Source organism: Artibeus jamaicensis, unplaced genomic scaffold, assembly GCF_021234435.1.
Source record: "Artibeus jamaicensis isolate MK-2021 breed Jamaican fruit bat unplaced genomic scaffold, CSHL_Jam_final scaffold_286, whole genome shotgun sequence".
Classification (NCBI taxonomy): Eukaryota; Metazoa; Chordata; class Mammalia; order Chiroptera; family Phyllostomidae; genus Artibeus; species Artibeus jamaicensis.
In genome coordinates, this window is record NW_026522034.1 from 407480 (window position 1) to 425177 (window position 17698).

At 55.5% G+C, this 17698-nt stretch overlaps 1 protein-coding gene across 1 annotated transcript in view; it reads left to right on the forward strand.

The window, feature by feature from the left end:
• The first annotated feature begins 13194 nt into the window (after positions 1-13194).
• GFPT2 (glutamine-fructose-6-phosphate transaminase 2) overlaps positions 13195-17698 on the forward strand; it is a 40462-nt gene continuing 35958 nt past the window's right edge. Inside the window, exon 1 of the mRNA XM_037136388.2 lies at positions 13195-13608. Within this exon, the coding sequence (XP_036992283.2) occupies positions 13602-13608 (7 nt within the window). The 5' untranslated portion in view covers positions 13195-13601. The remainder of the gene's footprint in view (positions 13609-17698) is intronic.

Genomic DNA, 17698 nt, shown 5'->3' on the forward strand with positions numbered 1-17698 from the left:
TTCAATCTCTTGCTCTTCCTCTTCTCCCTCTGGCACTCCTATGATTCAGATGTTAGAATATTTAAAGTTGTTCTAGAGGTTCCTAAGCCTCTCCTTATTATTTTGAATTCTTGTTTCTTCATTCTGTTCTGGTTGAATGTTTCTTTCTTCCTTCTGCTCCAAATCACTGATTTGAGTCCCAGTTTCCTTCCCATCACTGTTAGTTCCCTGTACATTTTCTTTTATTTCACTTTTCATAGACTTCACTTCTTCCTCTATTTTGCAACCATACTCAATCATTTCTGTGAGCATCTTGATTACCAGTGTTCTGAACTCTGCATCTGATAAGTTGGCTATCTGTTCATGGCTTAGTTGTATTTCTGGAGCTTTGATCTGTTCTCTCATTTGGGCCAGATTTCTTTGTCGAGGCACACCTGTTACACTTTAAGGGGCAGAGCCTTAGGCGTTCACCAGGGCGGGGCAACCTGCACTGCTGCTGCCTTGTGGTGCTGTATGTGGGGGAGGGGTTAAGGGAGGAACAGTGCTGCTTGCATGGCTCTCACCAGCTTTCAGTCACTTCCCCCACTATCCACAAGCAAATTGGGTTCTTCTGGTGCTGATTCCTGTGTGGGTGGGTTTGTGTATGTTCTAGAACACTGTGGGTCTTTCCAATGAACTCTCTTTCGAGGCTGGGAGTTTCTCCCAGAGCTGCAACCCCCACAGATGTTTTCAGCCAGAGGTTTTGAGACTTTCTTTCCCCACGCTGGAACCCTGTTTTGCACAGTCTGTCTCACTCCCCAGTTGTTCCTTTTGGTTTATCCACATGCACATGTAGGACCTCTCAGTCTGCCCGCTGCTGCCTTGCTGTTCATCCTCTACACCCCTGGCTTCCCATCTCCGTCCCTCCTACCAGTCTGAATGAATGTTTCTTCTTTAACTCCTTGGTTGTCAGACTTTCATACAGTTCTATTTTCTGGCAGTTCTGGTTATTTTTATTTTTAAACTTGTTTTTGTCCTTCTTTTGGTTGTGTGAGGGTGGCAAAGTGTGTCTACCTATGCCTCCATCTTGGCTGGAAGTCCTCTATCATCTTGTTTATATGGTGTATCTACACAAACAAACAAAACTGAGTTCATAGACAGAAAATAACAGATTGGTGGCTGCCAGAAGCAGGGGTAGGAGGTGGATAAAATGATTGAAGGGGTCAAAGGGTACAAACTTCCACTTATAAAATAAGTAAGTCCTGGGGATATAATGTATAGCATGGTGACTACAGGTAATAATACTTTAGTGCCTATTTGAAAATTGCTAAGAGAATAGATCTTAAAAGTTCTCATCACAAGAAAAAATATTATAATGTATGTCATAATGGGTATAACATTTATTGTGGTGGTCATTTTGTAATATACACAAACATTGAATAATGTCATATGGCATAATGTCGAGATATCCCTCCTGAATTTTTACCCATCACACGTGGGTGTGGGACCAGCCCGTTCTGTGTCTGTGCCTCTCCTACCAGTCGGGTGTATGTGGTTTCATTAATTGTGTAGTTGTCAGACTTCCATTCAGCTCAATTTCTGATAGTTCTGACTGATGGTTATTTTATATTTTAGTGATAACTTTTATGTGGTTGTGCGAAGAGACCAGCCATATCTGCCTATGCTGCCATCTTGACTGGCAGGCTTTCTCGGTTTTTGAAAAAGAAGAGAAGGTTGGCCTTTTCCTGCCATCACTGCTGGAAACGATTGGGCCCTCTGTGGGGACACAGACTTTTCCCTGAGTGAGTGAACGCTATGGGACGAAGAAGAGGATGTCTGGGGGCCTTGAAGAGGGAGAAAGTGACTTTTTGTGCTATCCACTCCTTGTCAGTAGAGAGCTGAGCTCCTACTTCCGAGCACAGTCCCTAGGGTCATTCACATCGTCTGCTGGCCTCCATCTTGTTCTCTATTCACACACACACACACACACACACACGTGCACACAGAGACTCCCATGTACACACAACTGCCCAGAGCATGCTGGACCCAGCTGATCACATGCTGAACCAACACCGGCCATGGATAGGTTTGGAGGGGCTGCGACATGGGCCACACCCAGGAGCACGTCCCACCTGAAAGGACACTGTCGTCACCAAGGCCCCCAGCCAGCCAGTGGCTTGCACGCCGTGTGCCAGCTGCTGTGGCCCTCGCCCTGTCTGCCTGGTGGGCGGACTGGCCTGCAGCGCTCCAGACTCCTTGTGGCCCATGTGGCCTGTCTTGCTCACAGTCCACAGACAAGCAACACGTAACTCATTTTCTGGTCCGATGATGACAAGACAATCCCCAAAGTCCCCACTGGGCTAGGAACAGTGGCCAAAGTGCCTTCTGGCCAACACCCGTCTCTTTGGACAGTGACCATTCATTTCCCAGCTGTGTTTTCAGCAGAAAATAATTAAGGCTCCAAATGCTGCCAACGGGGTGGCCCTGTGACTGTCCTGGAAGTAGCCCCACAGAAGAGCTTCTTGCCCTGGCTGGAGCCCCACCCATCGGTCCTTGCTGGGGCCATGGTAGTCCAGCTCACGGGCACTGGTTGCAGCTGTCCTCTCCTCGTGGACGGCAGCTCTTACGGCCTCTCTGACCTCAGCCCTGCCAGCCAGCTTGCCCGCCATCCTGTGCGCACCTACACCATGTTGTCCGGCTACAGAGCCCATTCTTGTCTGTCCTCAGAACAACCTGGGAGCTAGGTTTTCTCAGTCTCATTTTACAGGTGAGGAAACTGAGGTCAAAGGCCAGCCAGAAGAGGACCAGAACTCTGAGCAAGCCAGCCCTGGATTTCTCAGCATTGTCTCCCCTCCCCCACACTCTCCACCTCTAAAGCCAGGTCCTGACTCCACATCCTGCGCCAGCACAGTCCTCTCTAAGCTCCACACCCATACCCAGCAGCCTGTGGACTTTCCACTGGGGGACAGGTGTCCACAGGCACCCCAAATTCAGCAAAGTTCAAACATTTGCCCCCACCTGCTCAGCCTGCTGCCATCTAGTGTTCCAAATGGCTCTCCTGTCACCCTCAGAAATGGATATGAGGGCCGGTCCTGGCTCTCTCCCCACTGCCACCTACTGATAGCAGCACAACCTGCCAGAGCCGCCCCGCTGCCTCCCCTCCCACCTCAGGCCTGCCCCAGAGCCCCACTCTCCTGCCTCCCACTGCCCCGGAGAGCTTCCTAAAGTGCACAGCCCACGGGCCACTTCTGCTAAGGACTTCCCCAAAGCCTCCCACCAGAGGGCTCGGGAGCACTGGATGCAGCACGCTGGTGCCAGGACAGCAAACGGACTTGCAGCGAGCACGCCTGCATCCCTGGCAGGCTCCCAGCTGCTCCATGAGCTGTGGGATCTGCGAGATCACCCACTGCCAGGAGCAGATCTGCTCCATGGGTGGGTGGTCCAGGTTACTGCAGCCGTGGGCTCACAGGTAACACAAACACATGTGGTGCCACCCGCATTCTCTGAGAGACTCAGGCCTTTCCAAGGGTTGGTGCCTGGAGGACCCACCAGCCCTGGGTCCCTGCTCAGTGACTGGACAGGCTGCCTGCAAGCCCCACACATGGCTTAGTGTGAGGAGCGAGGCCATGGAGTGCCCTGGAACCAGTGCCATGGCCCCTGGGGGAAAGGCCAAGAGAGCCAGGAAAGCCAGGTCCCCACCCAAACAGGGCAACGTGCCTGAGAAGCCAGCATGCATGCCTTCAGGCAGGGCTGGATCCAGAGGCACAGACCCACTTTCTGTTGCTTTATCTCCGTTCCTGGCTCCTCCCCACCAGGGTCAAGCTAGCTACGGGGTCACCAGTCTTGCATCCTGATACCTCAGTCACTTCACTGCAGAAAAGCTCCTCTTTCCCGGTGGGTAGCACTCAGCGTCCTGCGGGGCCAGTTGGGACAGCCAGTGCCAGCCAGGGGGAGCACAGCAGAGCGTGGACACCAGCCCCTCCAAGAACACAGCCACGCTCAGCTCAAGCAGCTTCTGCCCCTTGGGTCGGGGCCAGCTCTTCTGGTGGGTCCCGAGAACCTGAAAGTCCAGGACACAGCCTGGAACCTTCCTAATCTCAGCCTAGTAGACGAGAAGGCAGGAAATGAGAAGGTAGGGTTGGAGTCTTCACAGGAACCCACGCCAGTTTCCTCAGAACCAGGAGGAACTTCAGTGCGGAAATCAGGACAGTCCTGGGCTGCACCCTCGGCAGGGTGACTGAGCATTTTCTGAAGGGAGTGTGCAGGGTTAAGGGAGGCCAGTGGGTTGGCTCAGCCTTGGGGTGCCCAGGCAGAGCATAACCACCCTGAGACCTACAGGTGCAGGACCCAGACAGGGCAGTGGGGGGAGGCCACCAGACAGAGCCTGGGGCCCTGGGGAGACAGCAGCCCTGCCCTCCTCAGACTCTGGCTGGGTGTCTGCCACCAACTGCACCCAGCCGGACATTCAGGGCCCCAGTGAAGGTCAGCTTCCTGGGCCAGAGGAGGGAGTGAGGAGTGGACCTGCAGGGACACGTCTAAACACCTGGCCAGAGGCAAAATCACCAGAGAGGACAAGGCTGGACACGGGCTCCTCAGAGGAATGCAGTCTTGCCCAGGCAGGATCCACCTTGACCCTGACCTCTGTCTCTCCCACCACGTGGTGGTGAAGTGAGTGGGCCGGCAGCTCCACGCTGCCCTTGGCTGCATCACAGTGCTGCCCCCTGAGGGTGTGCTCTGGGAAGCTTTGGGCACCCCACACTTGGGCACCTTCTAGGGGCCCCTGGGCAGAGCTGTTCAGAACCACTCCCCTCCCAAATTGCTTGCAGAAAGGCCATCACGAGCACCTCTCTCACGAAGCACCCAGACCTGGCCCTCTGCCCACCCAGGTAGCCCCCGTGCAGCCCTGGCGACCCCTGGTATGTGGGAGGACTCTGACAGCCTGGCCAGCCCTCGGACCCTGCTGGTTTTCTGAGTCTGCTTCTCTGGACTTCCCACTGAGCGTGTGAGCTCCTCACCTGCCCCCGCCAGCAGTGTCGCTGGGGTGGGCTGAACGGCCACGCAGGGGCCCACTGCCCTCACCCTCTACCAAGCACTATCCTCAGAGCTGCGGGCAGCTCCCCGGGCCTGTTTCTTATTCCCAGCAAGCTTAGAATGGCTTTCCCATTTACAAAGGGTCGAAATAAAAAAAATATATATATATATATATATATATGCAACGTGGATCCTCTGTGCCCCATAACCCTAAAATATTCAGCAGATGAATTCTCTGCTGAGTCCCTGCCCAGCTGTCAGCTGGAGGCCCAGCTCCTTGCCTCCCAGAGTGCGCAGGAAATGCTCTGGCAAAGGAGAGGCACCGTGGGCCGTGGGTCATAGGCTGCGCAGTACCCAACCTCTGCTCTCCAGTCCTGCGGCGCCGGTGCTTGCCCCCATCGCTGTGCTTGCCAGGGCACCGTCCTGGAAATACCTCCCTTAAATTTTTTATTTGAAAGTGCATCTTATAAGCTCTGGGTCTCCCTTCCCCTTGTTGATCTCTCCTCCTTGGCCAGCTTGAGTGAGATAAGAGGCCACATACTAAATCTGACAAGCTCAGGGGGCCCTATGTGCCAGCTTTAGAAACTCAGAGACCAAAGTAGCCACATAGAATGGTCTGAAATTATTAAAACTTCCCAGCTGAAAGCCAATCCTGGTGGGTAGTCAGGTCCTAGGCCTGGATCTTCCCCGACAGAGGTCGCATCTTTGCCTTCACTGAACCTGTGTATTGTCTCAGATCCTGCACCCAGGATAACAAACCTTGGAATGTCAGGGTGGGTTCCTTTTTCCAGACCCCTCAGGACACAGTCACTGCACCAGGGGGAGACCACAACGCCCTCCTAGTTATTGTGTCGGGTTAGTTGTTGACTACCCTTCACCTGCCTGTGTAAGCGAAGTATTACATGTTTACCCACGTGCAGTTTTATCCAATCTCAGAGACACGCCCGCTGTGGTTTCTCCCGAATCGCTGATCTGTCCGTCAGCAGTGGATTTTGTGTAACCCCTACATTCTCTCCGCTGATGCCAATGTATCAAATAAGGTGCAAAACTGCCATTCTCTGGAGCATTTTCTCCATCCCTGGAGATTTTGCTTTCCAGTAATTGTAGTCAGCTTGTCTCGAATAAACTCGTGAAGATTTTCTACAAGTTTCGGTGTTTCTCGTGGCATCAGGACACATGAGCCGAGCGCCCGCAGGCCCCACTGCTCTCTGTCACCCCATCGTTTCCTCGTCTCCACTCAGCCTCCCTGCCTGTGTCGCCTGCGTGGGCCCCGGGCACTGGCCCAAGACGAGGCGGAGCAGATTCATAGTGGAGCCATTCTTACTTCCTGTGCCTGACTTTGCTCCTGCCTGCCCCAAGGCCCTTGTGTGTACGCTGTCCCTTCTGCCTGGAATGTTCCCCACTTCACTGGCCACTGGAGCACCCTCTTAACTTACGAAAGTCACCTAGAACCGGAGCCCATGCCCTATTTTCTATCCCCCCCTCCCCGTGCACCAGTGCCTGTGTGTGTGAGGGGGACCCAAAAAACCCTGGAATTTATGTATGAAAAATTGTGTATTTATTCTCACACGTTTCAATGTCAGTCGCCTTCACAGTGCTCTTCATTGGATGCACTACACCCATTGAGACTTTTTCCACTGCTCAAAACAGTTTTTGAACTTGCTGATTTTGATGCCTTTTAGCGCTTCTGCTGTTTTTTGTTTCGCCTCTTCCACATCGTCAGAACGTTTCCCTCTGAGGACTTGTGTTTTGTGAAGGGAACAGTGCTCAGTTCTTCTTGTCAAGTCAGAAAAGAATTACAGATCAGCAAGCTGACTGGTTTACAGGCAAAGCTTGTTAGAGACACGTTCTCGTGAAATATTCCGGGCCTTGGCAAGATAGGGAGGGAGGCAGAGGGTGTTGGTAAAGGCAAAGCAAGGGCAGCGGCAGAAAGCATCAGGGCCTTTGCCCCGACTGGCGGTAGGTGTGGTGCCAGCTTCCCCCAGGGGGACAGGAATGTGACAACTCAAAAGTAGGTGTGTGTGGAGGAATCCAGAACCCTTCTCTTACTCCAGACCACGTTTGTCTATCTTGCTGTAGAGCAAATACATGACAGGAGGCGGTTAATTAAAGTTGGGGCACTTTCCCAAAGTTATTTATGGGCTCTTTCTGCGAGCACTAAGGAGACCCTTGTAAAACATACAGTGACCAGAGGCAGGCAATTAACCAAAGTTGTTTTATGGGCTTTTTCTTTGAGGGCTATGGGTGCTCTCCCACCTTCTTCCCGCATTCTGCTAACTACTACCCAACATTTCCAACAGGGGAAACAAACAAAAAAGTCACTTGGGGAAAGATTGGGTGAACATGGAGGGTGGGGCATGGGGGTCATGTGTTTTTGGTCAAAAACTGCTTGAACAGTCATCCTGGTGTGGCCAGGTGTGCTCGTAAATCACCCATCATGAAATGGGCAAATGCACTGAAAGAGTCTTCAAAAAAAAAAATTCACTGAAGCAGAACGCAGCCTCTCACAGCAACACCAGTTGGCACAGATGGGTGCCTAGCAGGGGAAGCCAGGACTACAAGGGGCCTGCCCTCCAGAAGATAACTCTGGCTTTCTTGCGGTCCTCCCTCCTATGTGCATGTTGGTGTATGGGTTTGCCCAAGAAGCCTATGAGCTCCTCCTGGATGCACGCGGGGTTGGTTTCCGCTCTGCACCCACTAGCGCAGCGCAGGCCAGTGGAAGTGTCAAGAACTTCGTGGCCTAAATCATAACTGAGCTGTATTTCACTCCATTGTCATGAATATGAGACCTTCCCCAGGTCTGGCAGGACTCCAAGATGTGCTTTTTTGTGTCTGAGGAGCTCTGTGCCTGAAAAGATTGAGCCCGGAATATTTCCCTGCTCAGAGTTCTGTGAGCTTGTGGTGGGCGGGGCCACAGCCCTGGGCAAAGGCAGGCAGGGCTGTCCCCGGCCTGCTGGTCCTCACCAGAGCCTCCAGGGCTTGGACTGCGCTCCCCACTCCCCGCTGTCCCAAAGCCAATGCTTGGTGCCACCCCAATTTCTGCTGGTTTCACCCAGACCCAGGCCCTCTCCTGGCCTGGCAGACCAGAGCAGGGCAGGGCAGAGCAGAGGCCCAGCTTTTCTGGGCACAACGGCACCAGCGGAGCAGGGACAGAGCAGTGTTCCTGGGCCGGATCCGGGCTCTGCAGCGCAAGCTGAAATTCTTTCTCATCGAGAACCAAACTGCCGCTACAAGACAGTATTTGCAGTGCGACCATATCGTTGTTTGAATAATAACTGTATGTGCAAAGAATAACACCAATGAAGTGTAAAAACTGACAACTTTTTCATTCTGTTTTTCCTAAAATGAATATGCATTTCTTCTGTGGAAAAAAAATTATACAAGTTAATAATTAGCTTTCTATTTTTTAAAAAATCAACTGGCACCATAAAAGAACACGCTAGCCCGCCCTCGAGGCAGACCGCATCCCCCTCAGTCCCTGCAGGGGTGTGAGAGGTGACGGGCCCCGGCTCTGTGAGCTCCTCTGGGAGGGCGCCTCTGTGCAGCCCTGGCCTGTGCAGGGCGGGATGGGTTGGAGGGGGCGCGGGGCACTACAGCTTTCCCCTTTTTTGTGTCCAAGCCAAGCTTCTGAGGCCTTCCTCCCCAGTGCCCTACTCTGTTAAGGAATTCCTGCCTCGCCCTCCCACCAGCTCTCCATTTCTGGCTGTCCTTGAACCCTGGTCAATCTCTCAGACTCTCCCTAGCCATGGGCCTTTCGCACCCCACTCACTGCCCATCCACACCACCCCAGCCACATAGGAGGGAGGAGGGTGCAGATGAGGTGGCTTCCTGCCTCGCCACTCCTTGTCCTACCCATCTGAGGTCTGAGCTGAGGGTTAGTGGCTCTGAGGCAGGGCACTCACCTGGGTCAGGACACCTGGGGTGTCCTGGGCTCCCCGAACCCTGTGCACTATGGGCACCATTCAAGGACTCCAACAGAATCTCCTCCCAAGGCAGACGGAGAGGAAGTGACCAAATACGAGGCTCCCAGCTGCAGGCCTCAGCACACTGCACCCCCACCCCTTGACCCTCCCTCCACCAAAGCCTGGGAAACCCTGTGCTCCATGGCTCTGGGCTGGGTATCTGGGCCCAAGGAGCTGTCATCGAGGTCTGCGTGGCATGTCTGCTTCCAGAGGGCTGTGGGGAGGTCGGGAGGAATAGGACAGCACCCTCAATTGCTGGGCAGCCCTGCCCAGCTGGGGCACCTGGAGGCTGGTGGTGAGGACCCTGATGACAACGTGGGACCTGGTAGAAGCTCGGTCAGGACTCCCGCAGGAGGTAGAGGGCAGTGTCTACCACAGCACGCTTGCCAGTGGAGACCACGTTCTTTCAGGGAGTCCCAAGGAAAGCATTCAGAGAGACCCACGCGTGGGAAGTTGTGGCATGGTACAATTAGAAGGCTGCTCACAGGTCTCCAAGCTCTCATCTCCATCCCTCCTGCTGTGGAAAAAGTCCAATTTTGTCTTCATCAGGGCCAGAAATAAGGCCAATGTACACAGATTCTGTGCCCCAGGCCCCAGGCGGCTGTGAGACCCACAAGGCCGCATAGAGCACGCAGGGCTGGCCGTGCTGCAGGGAGACGGATGGGGCTCTTTGTTAGCTGGGAGGGCATTGTGCTGGGCCCAGGAAGGACTGGGAGCGTTTCCAACATAACCCATCAACTTTCCAAGCTTTTGTGGGATTCTGATGGGTCCACCCCCTAACCACACCACTTCCTACCTCTTCCAGGGTTGGTTTTTATCCAATCCAATCTCTTTCCCAGGCTAGAGTAGCAGGCCTTCATGGTCGCCTTCTTGGCTCCTACCACACATGGGCTTTCCTCTTGCTTTACTGCCCTGTCCCCTTCCCCCATAATCCTCACTGGGGACCACTGGTGGTTTCCTGGGGCGTATGTGAAGCTGTAACTTCCTGGTGAAGCAAGCAGACTTCTGCTCCCTAGTTGACTTTGTTTAATAATGTCTGATTCCCTTTGCTTTCTTCCTTTATTGATACCTAACTACCTAGGCTAACGCTACAAACCCGTGACCCTCCCCACGACCCAGTGGGAATGTCGCAAGGAAAAGCAGCTGAACAGGGCTTGTGGCAGGGAGATAACAGACATGCTCCGTGTCTACAGGACAGACGTGGGGCTCTGCCAGACTCGGGGGCAGATCTCTGGGTTGCTTGGGAAAAACCAGGTCAGTAAGCAAATCTCCCAACTGTATAAAAGTTTACTTGAGGTTTGAAAAAGAAAACCTGCAGGTGAAAAAGGCACGTCTGTGGTGGCTTTTGCAATTCTCAGTGCGTGGTCCACCCTCCTAGCCAGAGGGGTCTGGTCATTTTGTAAAGGGGTGCAGCCAAAGCAGGGACCCCACATAGGGATTTATAATGGGAACCAGAACTCAGCGTCCACGAAATATTAGAAAAAATATATATATATGTAGGATGTCCTCACCCCCACAAGCCTGAGCTGGGGGTGGGATGCATGAAACAGGGCCATTGAGAAGAGCTTGGAGATGATTGGCTCCACACCACAGTGCCACACCTGCCTGGACTTACTATGGCAGCCCAGTAAAGCTGGAAAATACTCTAGTGCTGGCAGCTGTGGCCAGTTGTGGGAGGAGTCAGAAACGGGGCTGCAGAGGAAGATTGGCGCTGGGATTTAAACCCAGGCGCGGCAACCATGTGGCGTCTTTTTGGGAACATGTGGCTTGGGCAGAGAAGAACCATTGACTTCTATTTCTGTTTTCTGAGAGACAGTGCCCCAGACTGGGCAGAGGGGAAAGGAAGGATTGTGTGTTTGTGGGTGTTCTCAAGGACTTTGGGATCTCGATGAAGACATTAAGTTATTACTCTTAAGTTTGTATAACTCTTTAAATAAATAATCCCTTTCCTCTTCACCAATCTCTGGCATTGAGAGATGTCTTTCCCTGGTGGTGGGCAAGTGAACCTAGTACGGGGTGGGGGAATCCCCAGAGCACAAAGGTGGGTCCATTCTGTTACAGTACATCATTCAACACCCCCCCTACACCCCGGGTCTGTTCTGTAACAATTTCTGGAAAGTGGAGCCTGACCCGGCCATGGACATCAGCCGTGACGCCGGACACCACAGCCCGCTGGTCCTGGCCCTGCCCCACCAGGTGCTGTGGGCCTCTGTTGCTCACTACTCCGGCTCACCCTCCTGGAAGCATGTGCGTGGGCCAGGTTGGGGGAGCCATGTGTGCCTGGCCCCATATCCTCCCTCGTGACAGGGCCAAGCCTGGCCTCCTGTCCAGACCAGCCCTCACTTCCCAGCTGTGTGACTTTGGGCAGAATGCTTAATCTGACCAAACCCCAGGGCCTGCTTGGGCTGTACCTGGACAAGGTCCGTGACAAGCTCAAGGGCAGGAGGAGGCTTCAGGCTGCAGGACCTTATGCACTGGGGCCACCAGCTACCTAACTGCTTTCTTGCACCTCAGCTTGCAGTCCCAGTAAGTTGGAGGAACCAGGACTCTACCTGGTTACAAATGAAAGAAGTCGCCTGCAAGTGTCTCGAGCAAAGACCAAAGTTTGCTGCAGTCAGGGGTGGGTCCTGGCTTTGGGCCTGGCCCAGTTCAGGGCCCTGAGAATGATGAGCGGGCCCCCAGCATCACCGGTCTATCCTGTCGCCAGCTGTGCCACCACAAAGGAGACCAGCTCATCTTTTCTGTTGGCTTCCCCCATCCAGGTGCTGGAGGATCTAGTGGCCATGTGGCCCAGCCCTGAACACTGTGCTCCCAAAGACTCTTCGGGGCTGGTCCCCATAGCAAGGGGGACACTGGGCCAGCAGCAGCTTTGGAGACCTCCACAGGGGTCATAGCATTCATGCCACTCCTCACTATGGAGCTGTGGACCCCAGAGACAGGTGGGAGACAGATCTGGGCTCTGCTAGAACCTTGGGGCCCCTAGTGGCTGGTTGCTAGCAGAGGGCTGCTGACATCATCCTGTCCTCACCTCGGTCACAGAGGGTGGAGGCTGGCCTGGAGCAGAACAGTCTGTCCTGTCCACTAGCTCTAGCCCCCGGCATGGGACTTTTGCACATTCCTGTTCATTCCTCCCTCTGGACTCTGTTCTGGTAACTTCCCCAGGCCCTACATTAACCTGCATCAGCCCAAACCTCAGCCGGGACCTGGCAGAATCTGGCCCCGCCCTCAGCCCTGCCTGTCCTTCCCTGTGTGCCCCCCTGGAATTGTCTGCGTCCCAGCACTTTGGAAGTGCCGGGAGGGCCCAGGCTGTGTCCACTTCCACTCCGCACTAAATGCTTAGCACCAGGACAGGCAGGCACCACGCTGCTGCCCGGGAATGAGGGTGACCCAGCAAGCAGAAGCTGAGCGCAGTGGCTGCTGGACCAGCTGCAGTGCTCCAGTCTGGACGATTCCAGCCAAGCTCCCTCCTTATTGTCACTGTGATTTCCTCAATGGGCAGATGTGTGCCATGGCCACCTCCTCCCGCAGGGCCTGCAGAGCCCACGTGAAAAGAGATTACATCAGGAAATGCTCTAGCCACGACGTAAAAAGCTTCGTTTTGTTCTCTAACAGGGCCGGGGAAGATCTGTTTGGAGTTTCAGGATTTTTTTTTTTTTTTTAAGTAAAGTAAAAAACACCAGATGGCTTCAAAGTGCGCAAATGCTGGGCCAGTCCTCGTGACCTCCCGAGGGAGACTGAGGCCGGGAGCGCAGTGTGGAGGGGAGGGGACGGCCGGGAACTAGGCTGGGAGCGCCGGCCTCTGTGAGTCACCGCGGGCGGGATGGGGGTGAGGGGGCTCCTGGCCCCGGGGAACGGGAGCGCGCCGGGGGCACGCCCGCGCAGCAGCTAAGGGGCAGCTTCCCGGGAGCAGCTTCCAGCTGGGCTCCGGACCCGGGGAATCCGGGAACTCCCGCCTCCGGTTCCAGCTCTGCGGTAGGGACCGAGTTCGGATTCTACCACCGTCTCCATCGCCCATTTTGTCAAAGTCCCTTTCTGTCTCCGAGGAGCCTCGGTTTTCTCATCAGTCAACCAGGCGCTGGAGTTCTCTGCTTCGCGAGCGGGGACCAGCCTAAAGGCCACCTGGAGCTGGGTCTCAGGTGCCCTGAGGGGTCTGGCCGCAAGGGGGCGCACACCGCAACCCGCGAGTCACGCCCGGCCACGTGCTCTGGGCCCTATGCCGAATGTCCAGACCCTCGCCGTGTCCCGGGCCCGCGTCCCACCGTCCGCTTTCGCAGACGGAGAAACAACCACCTGCCCAAGGTCCTGCGCTCCCCAGCGTTGGTGGCCCAGTCTGCCGGCCCCTCCCCCTCCTCCCAGCCAGTCTTCAAGACTCCTTGCCCGACGCCCGCGTTCCGCGAACGTACTGGCGCCTAGAGCAGCCTCTCGCCAACTCCCTGGACTCCAGGGGCCTAGTCCCGGCCGTCGTCAGGACAACCGGGGGCCAGTGGGGAGCAGGGAGGGGAGGAAGCCCCGCCTCAGCCCCGCCCCTGGCGGAGGGCTGTGGGCTTTAAGGGCCGGAGGCCGGCGCCCCGAGCGCCAGTGTGCACAGAGTGCGTAGTGTTGGAGGAGCGCGAGACCCGGGAGCCGCGAAGGACGCCAGCAGCGGCCACGATGTGTGGTGAGTGCGGCCCCTTCCCTGCGGCGGCGCGGACTCCGGCGCCCCAGCCTCTCGGCGCCTGAGCCCGAGAAGGGGTTGCTGGGGACCTGGAAGCGTCGCGGGATGGGGGCGTCCATCGGACTGGTTCCCCGGAGTGGGTGTCCCAGGGTGGTGGGGGCAGGGGAGCGCCCAGTCCCGCTCTTGCGCTTGGCGAAGGCGATGCGGCCGAGTCTACTCAGAGCGGAGGGAATTGGTTCTGTCTGGCTGCAGGACGCTTGCAACACAGTGATGACCACACCCCCTGTGCAGTGAGAGAGCTTTTCTCTGCTTGCCCCAAGTATCCCACGACGCCGGCCTTGCTAGTCCCGGGCGCGGGGTGCCCCAGCCAGCTTTCAGTGCCCCGCGCCCACCGAGGATAGATGACTCCCGACCTGCGCACTACTGGCAGCATTGGGACCAGCCCTTAGTGTTCTCCCCACGGGCCTGCGCACCCTCCTTGCGTCCCAGCATGAGCCCCTGTCCCTAGATATGTGGATTTTGTGTTGTCGTCTCTTTGCTGGAACGCAGGGAAGAGGCAGCAATGACCTCGAGCTTTGGGGCCAGGGAGCGGGTCCAGAGCCGTAGTGGGGTCTGGCTCTGGGCTTCCTGGATACCGCGGCGACCCGTAGCTGTCCAGCAAGGTAGCCCTGCCGAGGGGAAGGCAGCACGGCCCCGAGTGCACATCTGCAATTCCTTACTCTCCTGGCTGGGCCGCCTTCGCTGGCTGGAGAGAAAACTGGGAACTTCTTCTGGGACAAAAGGTCACTGTGCCTTTTTTTTTTTCCTTGAGTAGGATTCAGTTACCCACTCCAGCCTCCTGTGGCTGGAGGACCTGGTGGAACTTTTGAAGCCATGAAAGGCCTCTGTCTAGCTTCCCGAGGGCTGCGAGGTGGGGTGCGCCAGCGGGGAGCCCTGGGCCAGAATCTGTGCAGGCCTTGTTTCTGAGGCCAGGCTCTCCTGAAAAAGTGAAAAGGGAACCACCAACCAAGGAGCAGGCAGCCGGCATCGGGTGCAGCCTCGCCCAGCCCCGGCAGGCGTCAGTCTCAGTGCTGCACCCTCAGTGCGGCTCTCTGGGCTACGAGCATCATTTGTGATTTGGAGGGCTGCCTGTGGGCAGTTCTGGGGAGGCAGATGAGGCAAAGGCGGAGGTTTTGCCAGAAACCCACTGGATTTGTCAGTGTGGCATTCAAGGCCCTGGGCCAACTGGTGGTCTTAGGGCCAAAGTAATGCACTAGGAGGGTCCACAAGTTTGTTCTATTTTATTAAAGGGCCACTCATGTTCTGTCCCCCAGGGAACAGATGAGTGCGTAGCCCAGACTCCCTGTGTCCTACACTGGTGCACGGCACCCCACCCAGCGGCCTCAGGGAAGTCCCGGAGCCACTGTAGAATTCCCGATGGGGAGGTTGGCTGTGTTTCCAATAGCCGGGAAAGGTTCAGCTGGGTGTTTGTGCGTCTTTTGCACCTCTCCGGCACGTGCCAAGCACACAGATGTCTAGAATTGAACATACTGGTCTGGTTTCTTTGGATTGTGGTCTGTGTATGTTTAGCAAATGGTACTGGGTTTCCTTTTACGGTTGTTTTGTAATGAATTCATTTAAGGTTTAAAAAATATAGTCAGCTTTACAGACACACATAGAAGAAATGTGTATTCGTTTAGTACAAAGATATGGCAGAAGTTGCGAAGGTGCACCTGAATGAACCGCTTACCCTCTTCGTTCTGCATTTGGGGAAACTGAGGCTCGGAGAAGTCTGTGCACACCTGTGTCTGAGCAGGAGGAGTTCGAGGCCTTTTCTCCAGGCTGGCTGTGGCCCAGCTGAGATCTGCCATCGCCAGGACATTGCCACGGGGGTTGGCAGGGGTGGGCAGGCGTCCCACTGCTGGACCCTCCTTGGCCGTGCTCTGACTGGCCCTGGCTCTCCCTGGTCTTCACTGCTTCTCCCACAGGAAGCTGGACCCAACACTGGCTGGTGCCCACACACTAAGCAGATGAGTCTCAAAGTTTCAGGGCACTGAGCATTTAACGGAATGGCACTCAGGTGTTCATGGTATTTTTGCTGAGTTTCTGCCAGTAGATAGGTTACTATAGTCCCTCCCTCTCACCCTTCTTCCCCTCCCTCCTTCCTTCTTCATTCAGCCACTAGTGGGTTTTGCGGGCCCTGCGGCCACATGGGCATATCCCCCCCTTGGATTCAGGGTAGGCAGGCGGAGGGATAGTTTGGAGGTGGGGTGCTGACCAGGGACCAGACAACTGCTGAGGTCAATGCTGTTACAGAGGGAAGACCTCGGGCATGGGCTACAGCTGGAAGCCCTATGCCCGGCCAGCCCACAGTCATCTCTGTTTGGTGCACTGGATTTCAACTTTGTTTTTTACATTAGTTATCAAATTACATAATCGGGGAAAACTCACATAAGTAGGTGGAATTTTTTACTTTTCTTGAAAAAATTCAGAGATGAGCAATCCTGAGTCCATATTTCTGAATAGTGCACAGTGGCCCATAGGAGGAGGGGTGCAAGCTCCCCAGTTCTCCCAGCCCCCACCCAGCAGGTGGCACCTGTGCAGTCTGAACTTGGGACCCCAGCACAGTGGCAGCTGGGGGCACTGACCAGCCTGGGTGGAGAGGGGTCCGCGGGACAGTGCCTTGGGGCCTGAGCCCCACAGAGGGTGAGTGACAGGTGTGCCCGGTGGCCGGCCCAGCACATGCCAGGGCGTTGCAGCCTGGAGTGGCACGTGTGGGCATCTGACAGAAAGGACTGCACTTCCGACCCACAAAGTATTAAATCTTGCCTGTTCTTCACTGCTGGAGGGAATAAAGGACTTGATTATGGAGAATTGGAGAATTCTTAGTTTTTGCTAAAAGGCACAGAGAGACCTTGCCTCGGATTCATCCTCTTTTGTCCCGGGCAGTACTAGTTCCGCCGGCTGCTGTGCCATCACCGGACTTGCTGGTTTCAGACGGCGCGCACCTGTTCTCACTTGGCTCTGGACACTGGAGGCTCAGAAATCAGCACCACTGGGCCAAAACCCACTGCCCACCATGCCACCCTCCTCCCGAGGCCCGGCGGTGGGGGGCAGGGGGATGGTAGGGGGCTCGGGTGGGAGGGATTGGTTCCTCACCTCTGCAGCTCCTGGGGGCTGCCAGCGTCCCTTGGCCAGTGGTTCGTGGCTGCAACTTCCACCTCCTCCAGGCCCACTCCTCTCTCTTGAGGACATTTGTAACCACATCGGGGGCCACCCAGAAAATTCTGGGTCATTTTCCCTCTCAAGAGCCTTACCTTAGTCATATCTAGAAGGACCTTTTTAAAAAATATAAAGATTCCAGACAGAGATTCCAGTGATGAGAACCTGATATCTTCAGAAGCCCTTAATCATCCTGTGACAGGTGGGTTCCTGCTTTCAGGTGCCTTTCCCAGGAACAGCCCGTGCGGCCAGTTCCAGACACTCAAGCCACGGCCACAGGGACGTTGCCCACATCCCCGCCCGCAGTCAACTCGAGTCCCCTGGGCACAGCACTCTCACACTGGACCCACTACTGGCAGAAAGTGAGCCTAGGTGTCCACTACACACCCGGCCTTTCACTGGTGTAACACCCAGTTTAACCAAATGGTTTTAGTCCCCGCGTCATATCCTTATGGCTCTCGCTGCATCTTGCCCTTCACACATGTGCATGCACTTCCCAGTCATACCCTCCCTTCTGGAAGCAGGCCTGGCTTCATGGCCCAGAATCAAGAGAGGCCAGGACCCCACCCTCCCACCCCCCAAGCTCTGTTTGCTTGCACAGCGATCTTCCGGACAGCTTATCAGGTCGCACGGGGTCTTACCTTGGGGCTCAGCGGAGGAGAGGGCAGCCCAGGAGATAAGGGGAATCGGCAGGAGCTCACCTTTGTCCCAGGGCCCTATCACATGTGACACTCCTTCCCTCCCTGCAGCAGTTCGGTTTGTGGAAGGATGTCTCAGGAGGGCCGGGGCTGGAGTGGGTGGGCCACAGACCCTGGGCTCAGGTCGCTGGGCTTCGTTCCTCTTTAAGCCATAGGAGACTCAAGACACAGAGCCCACTACTTCGTGATGAGCA